The sequence below is a fragment of the Cnephaeus nilssonii genome (genome assembly GCF_951640355.1).
Source record: "Cnephaeus nilssonii genome assembly, chromosome: 19".
Taxonomy (NCBI): domain Eukaryota; kingdom Metazoa; phylum Chordata; class Mammalia; order Chiroptera; family Vespertilionidae; genus Cnephaeus; species Cnephaeus nilssonii.
In genome coordinates, this window is record NC_137090.1 from 1,348,481 (window position 1) to 1,360,955 (window position 12,475).

General features: G+C 64.2%; 1 protein-coding gene across 5 annotated transcripts in view; it reads right to left on the reverse strand.

Moving 5' to 3' along the window:
* RNF213 (ring finger protein 213) overlaps positions 1 to 12,208 on the reverse strand; it is an 87,732-nt gene extending 75,524 nt beyond the window's left edge. For 2 of the 5 annotated variants that reach the window (XM_079797877.1, XM_079797875.1), the window contains exons 1-4: positions 9,952 to 10,402; positions 9,233 to 9,440; positions 3,283 to 4,562; positions 121 to 552 (exon numbers count right to left, since the gene is read on the reverse strand). In XM_079797877.1, the coding sequence (XP_079654003.1) occupies positions 121 to 552; positions 3,283 to 4,562; positions 9,233 to 9,329 (1,809 nt within the window). In that variant the 5' untranslated portion in view covers positions 9,330 to 9,440; positions 9,952 to 10,402. Of the gene's footprint in view, positions 1 to 120; positions 553 to 3,282; positions 4,563 to 9,232; positions 10,403 to 12,092 lie in introns of those variants that run through there. The other 3 variants (XM_079797878.1, XM_079797876.1, XM_079797879.1) reach the window with 3 other exon arrangements.
* Positions 12,209 to 12,475: the final 267 nt, after the last annotated feature.

Genomic DNA, 12,475 nt, shown 5'->3' on the forward strand with positions numbered 1-12,475 from the left:
CCAGGAGAAAGCCCCAGAGGAGGACGCCCCGCCCAGACCAGGAGGCGACCTGGGAACCGCACTGCGCAGCCAGGCGCCAAGGCCTCAGCAGGCCCACAGGGCCACCTCCCCACAACTCACCCCTGAAGCGGGGGGCAAGGCCTGCTGCCCCAAGGCGGGCGGCTCATTCCTGGGCTCCGAGGGGTCCCCCTGTGGCGCAGGCTCCTCCCCACTGGCGGAGGTGGGGGGCCCGGACCCCTCTCGGTCCTTCCCTCCTGGGGGGGCACCTCCTGCGGTCTGGTCCTGGGGGGCTGTGCTGCCTGGAGACTCTCCTGCCAAGGCTGCCTCTGGGGCCCCAGCGGCCGGGCCCTGCGGACACCCTCCGTGGCCACCAGGCCCCGCGCCCGGCGGCGGCTGGCTGGGAGCGGGGCTCTGGGGCAGGGCCACGTCCTGGACCCCAGGATCCGGAAGTGATTCAAGACGACAAGGCACAGAGGGGGCGGCACACAGGGGCTCCGGCCCTTTGGACATGGGCACCTTTTCATTCTTTTTCTTCTCTTTCTTCCTCTTGCTCTAGACAGAGAGAGACGCGGGTTCACTCCTCAGGTGCACCCGACACCCACCCGCCTTCCCTCCAACCCTGTTCAGCTGCTCACGAACTAAGCCCAGCTCCGCCAGCACCTGACACCCGAGGGAACTGCCATCTCTTTTTTAAAACCCAGAACGTAAATATATACATAGATCGGTATTGATTTCAGAGGAAGGGAGAGGGAGAGGGAGAAACATCAGTGATGAGAGACAATCATGGATCGGCTGCCTCCGGCACGCCCCACACGGGGGATGGAGCCCACAACCCGGGCCTGTGCCCTGACGGGAATCGAACCATCATAGGTCGACGCTCAGCCACAGAGCCATGCCGGCCGGGCACCCGCCATCTCTTTATCTTGGGAAGAATGACGCTGAGACACGAGAGGACGGGGTGGCGGACAGAGTGGGGGACAGTGGGCCTAAGCGCAGCCGACAAGCTCGTGGGGCCGTCAGCAAGCAGGTCCGCGCTGCCGGGACTCACTCACTGTCGTGTGGAGCGCACGGTGTGCAGGACATCGAAACGGAGGAGAGGCTCGGGCTGGTGAGCAGGCAGAGCCCCCCTCACCACCCCACCCCCCGGCGCCGGGCACCACACCCGGGAGGCCCTGCCCCGGCGAAGAGTGCCCACCTATGGAAGCACGTGTGACAGGACCCTATGGGGCCGAGGCTCCGGGCTGAGGGCTGAGCAGTCCCTTCAGGACCAGTGACCCGTGACCCCGAAGGCCGGTCACCTGGGTTAGGGGGAGGGGAGAACGCAGGTGTGTCTGCGCATGGGGTGGGGTGGTCGCTCTGGGTCAGCTCCTGGAACCCCCGAGACCCCTGAGCAGGCCTCCGCACGTCTGTCTGCAATCACCAGCACCACACCCGGCGGCCGGGCAACCCGAGGGCACTTCCAGGCTTCCCAGCAGCACCACGCGCACGTGCACGCACATACATGCACACACTCGCACGCACACACGCTCTCAAACACGACATGCCCGTGTGCTTCTTTCCTGTCCCCTCTAGAATGGAAGTCCGTGTGCTCTGCTCGCTGCCGAGTCCGGACACAGAACGATCCCCGGCACACAGGCGCCCAGCGTGACTGCGCCGAGGCCGCCGCCTCTGCAGCCCACTCTGCCGCCGGGAAGGCCCCGCGCTTCCTCCCGGGGGGCGGGCCGCACCCTCAGCCCGCGGTCCGAGCTCAGGTCCCGAGGGCCGGGCTCCTCTGGCTGCAGTTCCTCGTCGCCCTCGGACCTGCTCTCATCCCTCCTGGACGTGCACCAGGTGGGACTCGGCACAGGAGACGTGTGGTTCTCAGCACACAGCTGTGGGGGAGGGGCGCCACCCAGGTGGCCCGGCACGCGCCGTGCGCAGGGCTTGGCGTGGACACCTAAACCTTCCCTTGACAAAAGCCAAGTTTTATTATCGTTTCTATGTGCACGTTTTGTATGTAAACGTTCCTCATGATGTGTACACACGTGTATGTTTTCTAACGAGCGTGGTCCTTCATTTGACCATTCTGAATGTGGCGACTTCCCACGGGAGCCAGAAATGCGCACAGTAGGAGCGCAGGCCCCTGCGGGGCCGGGAGACCCGACAGCTGAGCGGTGTTCGTGCCGCAGGGAAGCGGGGCAGCGGTCTCGCGTTCAGGAACAGATTCTTTTTTTGCGAAGAGACTTTTGATGGAAGAGACAAGAGGGAGCCTTTGGGGGCTGGAATGTTCTCTAGATCGGGGGTGGGGGGAGGGGTAACAAAGTTGAAGACAGCCGTACACGGCTGCACATGGCTGTACACATGTCACATGGCTACACAGTTGTGCACGCTATACACAGCTGCACAGGGCTACACAGGTCTGTACATGGCTGCACACAGCTGCATGCAGCCACACAGGTCTATACACGGCTGCACATGGCTGCACACATCTATCCATGTATACACACCACACACACTCTCACACAAACACACACATCCCCAAAACAACCGCCTCACACACAGCACATACATACACCACACACGCACACCTCTACTCACATATACACCCCACACCCCACTCACACACATGGACCCCAACACGGCCTCCTGCGGCGGGTACCCCCAGCCACCAGGAGCATCCGCCGAGGGCAGACAGGAAACCTGCGCTGGGCTGGCGGAGACTTGGCCCCCGGCCTCCCCGAACCCGTCCGGGAACGGCCCGCAGCCTGGCCTGGCCCTGACCCCGGAGCCCCTCGGCTCTGATGCTTGTTGGGAGGCAACCGTCTCCCAGGTATTTCCTGAGCGCCCGCCCTGACCCGGAGCCACCCTGACCCTGACCCTGACCTGGAGCCCGCCCTGACCCTGACCCTGACCCGGAGCCCTCCTGACCCGGAGCCGCCCTGACCCTGACCCTGACCCGGAGCCGCCCTGACCCGGAGCGTGGAGGCACCTGGGGGTCGGCACCGTCAATGCGAAAAGGACAGAGGGGGCGGGCACCCAGGGGCAGAGCACAGCCGCCAGCCGGGCAGGTGGAGGCCCAGCGGACAGGGCCCCGGAGACCGCGCCGCCGCGGCATGGGGAGGGCGCTGCCACCCAGCCTGCAGGGCCGGCACCATGGGGACCCGGGCACCGTGGCCGGCACCGTGGGGACCCGGGCACCGTGGCCGGCACCGTGGGGACCCGGGCACCGTGGCCGGAAGCTGGGGAACCTCGGCAGGAAGCGGCGGCGGCGGCAGAGCCAGGATGCCCGGGGCCGGCACTCACTTTTTGGCTCTTCCCGGACTGGGCCCTGGGCTGGGCCAGCTCTGCCTGCCGGTCACTGGAGTCCAGCGATGAGGAGGGGTCCCCGTCCGCCTTCAGCTCCTGTCCGCTCTCCTTCTCCCCCTCGGGGACCGAGGTCGTCTGGGGGGCCCCGTCCTCCTTCAGCTCCTGTCCGCTCTCCTTCTCCCCATCGGGCACCAAGGTCGCCTGGGGGTCACTCTCCTCCTTCAGCTCCTGTCCGCTCTCCTTCTCCCCCTCGGGGACCGAGGTCGCCTGGGGGTCACTTTTCTCCTTCAGCTCCTGTCCGCTCTCCTTCTCCCCCTCGGGCACCAAGGTCGCCTGGGGGTCACTCTCCTCCTTCAGCTCCTGTCCGCTCTCCTTCTCCCCCTCGGGCACCGAGGTCGCCTGGGGGTCACCCTCCTCCTTCAGCTCCTGTCCGCTCTCCTTCTCCCCCTCAGGGACCGAGGTCGTCTGGGGGGCCCCATCCTCCTTCAGCTCCTGTCCGCTCTCCTTCTCCCCCTCGGGCACCGAGGTCGCCTGGGGGTCACCCTCCTCCTTCAGCTCCTGTCCGCTCTCCTTCTCCCCCTCGGGCACCGAGGTCGCCTGGGGGTCACCCTCCTCCTTCAGCTCCTGTCCGCTCTCCTTCTCCCCCTCGGGGACCGAGGTCGTCTGGGGGGCCCCATCCTCCTTCAGCTCCTGTCCGCTCTCCTTCTCCCCCTCGGGCACCGAGGTCGCCTGGGGGGCCCCGTCCGCCTTCAGCTCCTGTCCGCTCTCCTTCTCCCCCTCGGGCACCGAGGTCGCCTGGGGGTCACCCTCCTCCTTCAGCTCCTGTCCGCTCTCCTTCTCCCCCTCGGGGACCGAGGTCGTCTGGGGGGCCCCGTCCTCCTTCAGCTCCTGTCCGCTCTCCTTCTCCCCCTCGGGCACCGAGGTCGCCTGGGGGGCCCCGTCCGCCTTCAGCTCCTGTCCGCTCTCCTTCTCCCCCTCGGGCACCGAGGTCGCCTGGGGGTCACCCTCCTCCTTCAGCTCCTGTCCGCTCTCCTTCTCCCCCTCGGGCACCGAGGTCGCCTGGGGGTCACCCTCCTCCTTCAGCTCCTGTCCGCTCTCCTTCTCCCCCTCGGGCACCGAGGTCGCCTGGGGGTCACCCTCCTCCTTCAGCTCCTGTCCGCTCTCCTTCTCCCCCTCAGGGACCGAGGTCGTCTGGGGGGCCCCGTCCTCCTTCAGCTCCTGTCCGCTCTCCTTCTCCCCCTCGGGCACCGAGGTCACCTTCGGGTCGGTCTCAGGGTCTACAAGGCAGGAAAGGGAAGAGCCCGTCACCCTCTGGAATGTTCTGGAATGTTCGTTTGAGCTGGTCTTTTTTTTTTTTAACCTTTTGCACTCGGATGTCGAGTGTGACTCGACACGGTTGGCATCGGTAGCAGCTCGTATGTCGAGCCACACTCGACACGTAGTTTCACCGCGGGGGGAAGGGGGATTTTTGTCTATTTTTCCAGTATCTTTTCTTGTTTTCATGAGCATGAAAGGACAAGTAAAATGTAAATGCCGTCTCAACTGATGCCAAAAAAAGAAAAAATGAAAAACCGATAACGCATGTGAAATTTATTAGGAAACTAGTACATGATCTTGTTGGAGAATTCAGAGATGGTACACTAACTTCCAGGGGTAGATTATTATCCACTAACCTAGAGCAACGTTTAGATGGAAAGCTCCATATAATCACACCTCACCCTAACAAAAAACACAAAGATTGTGTTGTTTGTTCTAACAGAAAAATCAAAGGAGGAAGAAGAGAGACGATTTATATTTGCGAAACATGTGAATGTAAACCAGGTCTTCATGTGGGTGAATGTTTCAAAAAATATCACACCATGAAAAATTATAGAGATTAAAATTACTCTTTGAATGTATCAATAATTTGAAATATAAAAAAAATCCAAATAAATAAGTTTGTATGAAAAGAAACTCCAGTTTTTTATTCTACTGCCGCGCTTTGTAAAATCTGGGGTATTTAAAAAATTAAATCCCGAGTAGAATAAAGAATGGAGAAAAAAGCAAGCGAGTGCAAAGGGTTAATCTTCACCCCAGGATCTTTTTCCATTGATTTTGGAGAGAGTGGAAGAGAGAGGGAAGGAGAGAGAAACACTGATGTGAGAGAAACACATCGAAGGGCTGCCTCCTGCACGTGCTGACCAGGGCCTGGGCCGGAGGAATGGGTGGGGGGGGGGGGGGGAGTGGGAGGAGCCTGCAACCAAGGTACGTGCCCTTGACTGGAATCGAACCCGGAACCCTTCGGTCCGCAGGCCGACGCTCTGTTCACCGAGCCATTCGGTCGTCGGCCCGGGCGCTCTGAAGGCGGAGGGAAGGCGCCCCTCTGGGGGACGCTGACGTGCGGGGAAACTGCGTTGGTAAGGGGCCCGCACAGCACAGGACGAGGAGGGGACCCCCTCTCTGGGAGCAATTACCAGAGCTGCAGGCCCCGCGCCAGTCGGCATGACAGCCGCCCACAGGCCTTCCGGGTCACCCACCCCACCCCGCACCCGTCTCCGCTGGGGACGGAGCTTGCGGGTGGCCTGTGCCGGGCCCATGGGAGGAGGGTTCCTGCTCTTCCATGGGGTTTGCTTCGCTAACCTGACTTCTATCGCTTTCCTTATTGGATCAGCCAAGGAACCTGGGCGGGGGGCACCTTCCGTCCCTACAGCTGCTGCCCTCGGGCCCGATGTCAGGGGAACGCACGTGGGCGTCCCAGGACAACCTGACCCCCTTCCCCCCTCCCCACGGCAGCCGGCTCAGGCCCAGAGCCCCCCCCACACACACACGCTCCTGGACACAGCAGCCGGTTCAGGCCCCAGTGTCCCCCCTCACCCCCCCTGCGGTGTTCTCAAGAAAATGTAGAAAATGTAGATAAGAAAAAAACACGGCCGGTGTGGCTCAGTGGTTGAGTGTCCACCAGGCACCAAGAGGTTGCCTGTTGGATTCCCGGTCAGTCAGGGCACATGCCTGGTTGTGGGCTTGATCCCCAGCAGGGGGCGTGCAGGAGTCAGCCAATTGATGTTTCTCTCAAATCAATAAAAAAACATATTTAAAAGAACAAAATATACTGTCCAGATCTTCACCGTCCCCCATAACCTTCCAGCACTGCAGGTCCCCCTGGAAGTCCCACCTGAGTCCCCGGGGCACGGGCAGTGAGGACTCGGGGTGGGGAGGGGCCCCCCTAACTCCCTGCCCGTCAAATGCTGACTCGACTGGCATTCCGACTGGCATTCAAAGCTCTCCACCAAGAGCAGCCCAACATCACGCCTGGCAGAGCCCGCCCCCTCCCCCCAGCCAGGGGTGGCCTGAGACTCTGCCACACATCCCCCTTCCATGCGCGCCCCCTCCCCCAGCAGGTCCCAGCCACCACCCCACCCCCACCCCCACCTCCACACCACAGCTCTCCCTCTTGCTTTCACTTTCTATTTTGTGAACAGCCAGGCAGGGCGGGGCGGCGGGAGGGGGCGGGGGATCCAGGAGCCAGCAGACAGGAAGTCTGTGTGTTCCCAGGTTGTGGCCCTGAGCCCTGGCCCAAGGGATGGGTGCTCAGAGGCCAGCAGAGCCAGGCAGGCCTCATCCTTCAGGCGCAGGCATTTGGCCCTACTGTGCACCCCCACGGACTGACCAGGATCAGCACTTGCCACTCCCAACAGCAGGGGAGAGACCCCCCCCCCCCCCCCAGAGTCACCCCGCAAAAAGGTCAATGGTGCCCGGAAAGCGTGGCTCAGTGGTTGAGCATTGACCTATGAACCAGGAGGTCAGGGTTCAATTCCTGGTCAGGGCACTTGCCCTGGTTGCGGGCTCCATCCCCAGTGAGGGGCGTGCAGGAGGCAGCCGATCAATGAGTCTCTCTCATCATTGATGTTTCTCTCTCCGTCTCCCTTCCTCTCTGACATCAATAAAAATATAAAAATAGTTTAAAAATACAAAAGGCCACTGTGCTCAGAGGGAGAAGAGGGTTAGGCGAGGGCTCTGCGGGAGTGGCGGTGCCCTGCGGGGCTCAGGGCCGGGGCTGGCGCTGGCCTGGCCGGGAGGATGGCTGCTGGAGGGAGCAGGGTCTCAAGCCCCCAAGGATGTCTCTGCCCCGAGCATGATTTTAGGCCGATTACCTTTCAGAACCAAAGACCCAGGGCTTCTCCTCCCCTTGGACCGCCGACAGGGACTTAGACAGAGGGCCTGGTCCAGGCCATGGAGGCATTCACAGTGGCTTGGCGGGGGCGGGGGCGGGGGGGGGGCGGTGAGAAGGATGGGGGGGGGGGGTGTGGAGCCAGCAGGGCCTGCACCTCATCCTATCCGGGTCACACCATCTCTGCAGCCCCAACAAACACCTGTTTGCCTTCCTGTAAATTGTCCTGCATGTGCCCTGACCGGGAATCGAACTGTGACCAGGTTCATAGGTGGATGCTTAACCCGAGCCACACGGGCCAGGCAGGATTTGCTTCTATTTTGTTGAGTCTCTGAAGCCCCAGAGGCCCCTGCCGTCCCAAGGTCCCCCAAGGTAGACGTTTTTGTGACGAGGGGTGGGGAGCCCTGTGACCCCAGCGCTGGGACCCCAGCGCTCAGCCATGCCGTGACCGGGCATCTGGACAGCGAGGAACCAAGGAGGGAGCGGACACTTGCTGACCACCTAGGGCCACTGGTCTTGACCCTCAGGGGCCCTCAGGGCTGCCTGCCGCCCAGAGCTTCTCCCCAGGGGTCGGCCGCAGAAGCAAATCAATAGAACACAACGCACAGCATGAAGCGCTGTCTCCCCCCTCCCCCCTCCGCGCCCTCGAGCCCAAGCACAGCGTCTGCAACCTGCGCACCTGACCTGACACACACGCTGAATGGAGCGACCTCAGGGCGCATCCTTGGAGGTCACGAGCAGGGAGGCCTGGGACCGCGGCGTCTGTCCACTGTGCACACACACTCACACATGCACACCCCCACACAGATGCACATGTGCACATGCACACCGGTGCACATACATGCACACACAGCGGTGTGCTTACAAAACACATGGAACTTGGTTGAGTCCCACAGCAGTTGTCTACCGAGCACCTACAGTGCGCCAGGCACCGCAGGGACCTGGGGTAAAGCAGCGGCCAACACAGCAAATCTCCCCTGAAGCCACAGGACAGACAGGCTGGCGGCAGGATGCAGGCTTCAATGGGGGGGGGGGGGGAGGGCGGTGCTTGGGGAGGAGACAGCAGAGCAAAGGCTGGAGGGAGGGGAGGTGTGTCCCAGGTGTCCCGGGGTCAGAGCCAGTCCTGTGTCCCCAGAAGGCCAGGAGGCCATCGGGTGGGGGAGGGGCTGCAGGGGAGGAGGTCAGAGGGCACCGGAGGGGCATTCAGGCAGGACTTGCAGCTTTTACTCTGAGAGGCATGGCAGGAGGCGGGGGAACCCTCTGGGCAGGCTCTGCCCACGCAGCCAGTGGGTCCTGGGAGCAGACGTGGGGTGTGTGGAAGGCAAGGAGGGGAGGTCGGCACTGGGGGTTGGGCCCGAGGCGCTGGAGGGGTGGGTGGGCAGGTGAGGGCCCCACGGGGCAGGAGGCATCAGGATGCCGAGTGGGAAAGTCAGCGGGTGAGACCCACCTGTGGGGCTATGACACCCTGAGGCGCCCCCGGCCACCCTCGCCAGGCGACCCCTCACCCAACCCTGTGCCTGGGGTCCCACTTCCATGCAGCATCCTCTGAGCTCAGCCACACTTCCCACTCCCAAGGGGGCAGGGAACCTCACATTCTCTCCCAGAAATGAAATGGAATTTCTCACAAAGCGACAGGTGCCTCCAGCAAAAGCCCGCGGAGCTGCTCAGGGCGGAGCTGCTGGGAGAAGCGCTTCCCTGTGGCCCCAGGAGACCCCGCTCTGCCGCCCTCGGTTTCCACTCCAGGGAAGGAGGCAGGACCAGGCTGACATCCCCCCCTCCCATCGGCACCCCCAGCCTTACCCGGGGCGGGGGCGGCGGGGGGCAGCCTGCGCCCACACTCGCAGCAGAACTTGGGCGCTTCCTCTTTGGAGACATGGCCGCAGGAAGGACACTCCATGCCTCCCTCCGCGGCGCCCGGCAGAGCTGGAAGCTGTTGAGTCCGAGGAAGCGGCTGCCTTTATGCCCAGCCGCCGGTCACGTGACCACCGGCCGGCTTCAGTTTCATTTTCTGGAAAGTGAAATCGCAAACAGCTCAGAAGAGCCCCTCCCCTGCCGCTCACAGCCGGGCCGCCCCTCCGGGTCCCTGCTGTCCCCCAGCCTGGCTTCGGCACCCACTTCCTTTGCTGCGGCCCCGCCCCCGCCCCCCAGCCCAGCTCTGCGCTCTCCATCTCCCAGGGAGGCCGCCCGGCTGAGGCTGAGACTGGGGCTGGGTGGCTGAGGAGGGGCGGGTGGGAGCAGGGAGGGCCCCCGGAGGGCACAAGCACATGCAAAGCCCCCAGAGTTGTGGGCGAGGTGCCCGCTGCGTGCCCAGGGCAAGGCGCCAACAAGACAAAAGCCCTGGCTCCCAGGTGAGGAGGCTCAGGTGAGGCATCCAGGCGGAGCCCCCGGGCAGGACAGCACCGGGGACGGGACGTGCTGGCGGCCACACGGAGAGCTGGCTGCAGGGACGCCTGCACGGGGCTGCGCAGGGCTGCGGGGCCCAGCCAGGGGCCTGCTGACGGGCAGGGGTTGCCATCTACAAATCCCGGTCTCCTGTCGTGACCGTATCCCTCAGAATGCTCGCTGCGAGGGGGAGGCGGGGGGAGTGAGCGTGGAAGCGCGGGCGGGGCCATGCTCGTCCAGGCCAAGGCCAAACTCAGGTCAGGGGTCCCCGCTCCCAGGAGTCACGGGGCACACCAGGGGGAGAGGACGGGGTCTCGGCGGCAGCCGCCGAGGTCCGCCTGCCCCAGGCCAGTCCTTCCTGCTGCGGCCCCGCCTCCCCTCACGGCTCTGGCAGGGCTGCCCGTCTGTCTGTCTGTCTGCTGCTGTGGGCGTGGTCTCCAGCAGACGGTGACCTCCTGGGGGCAGGGCAGGGCCAGGCCGAAGACACTCGGGTGTGGGGTGCCCTGGCTCCTGGCCTCCACCTCGCCCTCCCTGCCACAGCCCGGAGGCCACCCCCACCGTGGCCTGGGCACTCTCTCACTCTAAGCCCTTCCGTGGCTCCCACAGCCCAGGCCTCTCCGTTCCCAGCCGTCCTCCCCATGCTCTTCCTCCCCACAGCCCAGCAGCCCCAGCGGCTCCGCAACCCGCAACCCACAGTCGCCTGCACCAGGGCTGGCGGCGGGGCGGGGGGGGGGGGGGGGGCTGGGGGGGATGCCTTCTCTACTCAACCAGCTGCCAGGCCTTCCTTCCCCTTCATTTCCAACTGCTGAACTGTGCCAAGTTCAAAGCCCCCCAACCACACCCGGAAAACCAGGGGCTGAGTGGTGGGGGCTGGAGTGGGTGCAGACCCTACCATATATATTTTTAAATGTATTTTATTGATTTTTTTACAGAGAGGAAGGGAGAGGGATAGAGAGTTAGAAACATCGATGAGAGAGAAACATCGATCAGCCGCCTCCCGCACACCCCCCCGCTAGGGATGTGCCCGCAACCCAGGTACATGCCCTTGACTGGAATCGAACCTGGGACCCTTGAGTCCGCAGGCCACGCTCTAGCCACTGAGCCACACCGGTTTCGGCAGACCCTACCATCTTGCCTCTCCCTCATTCTGTGCGCCCTCCACCCGCTTGGCTCTCAAAGCCGCCACCCAGCAGGTGCCCCTGGCCCGGAGCCCTGCCAGGCAGCCCCGTCCTGTCGGGAGAAGCCGCTGGGGGGGGGGGGGGGGGGCAGGGCTGCCATTCTTGTAAAGTTACTCTGTTCCCGGGACAATTCTCTCTGTCACTGCAATTAGCAAAAGGGCAGCGTTCCCGGGGAGGCGCTCCCCAGGTCTGGCCGCCCCGTCCACCATCCGCCCCGCCCCGTGGAGGCCCCTGCTCAGGGTCTGCCTTCCCGCTTCGGGCCCAGGGCCCCGGGCGGCCTCCGGGAGTGTTGTGGGCCTGGAATGCGCGCTGCCCGAGGCCGGGGCGGGGCGGGGACCGGGCTGCGAAACCGAAACCTGCGTCCTGGGGAGAGGCGGCTGGAGGAGGGGGGGACAGAGGGGAGGGCTGGTGGGGACAGACGCCTGGACGCAGGAGCCACTGCCCAGCTCGCCCCTGCTGCGACCCAGACCCCTGCGGGCCCCCAGCTCCCCACCCCCGCGCCTACCTCGCCAGGCCACTTGGTTTCATTTCCGCCTCAGTCCCGCCCCTCCTCGCGCCTCCGGCAGTGCTGCAGGGTCCCCGCGGGTGCGGGCCGCAATGTCCCCGGCGGTGGCGCCCCCAGTGGACCCGTTCTGGGGCGCTGCCTGCCAGGAGGCGCGGGGGGAGCACCAACTCCAGCCACCCCGCCGCCGACCTGATGCCGGGCCCTGTGGCAGAAGTGGGGGATGCGCGCAGGCCCCCAGCCCAGCACCCTGGACGGTACCCACCCCCCTACAGAGCCAGGGGCAGCGGGAGAGGGGCCGCGGCCACCAGGCGGGTCACTGAGCCAAGCTTCAGGCCACCTGGGTGCCAAGGGGAGGTCACAGCCCCATCCTATGGCGGCCTGGTGCCCAGTGAGTGACCCAACATGGCAGTGACGCCTGCTGCCCACGCAGGGCCCCTGGTCACTGGTACCCAAGAGGCCGGGGGTCTGTCACCCCACCCTGCTCTGTGCCCGTTTCTTCCTCTGTGACCTCGTGGTCCCGCACCCAGAGCTGCTGCTGAATAACAACAACACAGCCAGCGCCCCAGCCACGTGTGCGATGCTCTTCCTCGCTCACCTTCCTCTCGTGCCAACCAGCACAGCCTCAGGGCACTCCTGGGGAGCCTGGCACCCCACTGCGGCTACAAACGCCAATTAGAGTGATTGTTACTGGTGTGACTCAGAGGTTGAGCATCGACCTATGAACCAGAAGGTCAGGGTTCAATTGCAGGACTGCGCGCAGGCAGTGTTTCGGGGCCCCAGCAGAGGTCGAGGGGCGTGTTCTTGCATTCACGCAGCCTCCGCGGACGTGGACTCCGGTGTGCGCCCAGTCACCCCCATCTAGCTCACCTGGATCCAGGCAGGACCCAGGCAGCGCCCACGGCTGTGGCCTTCGACCTGGCGGCGCCTTCCTGGGGGCCCCAGCGGAGCTTGCCAGAAAGAAAGGGTGCGGGGGGGGGG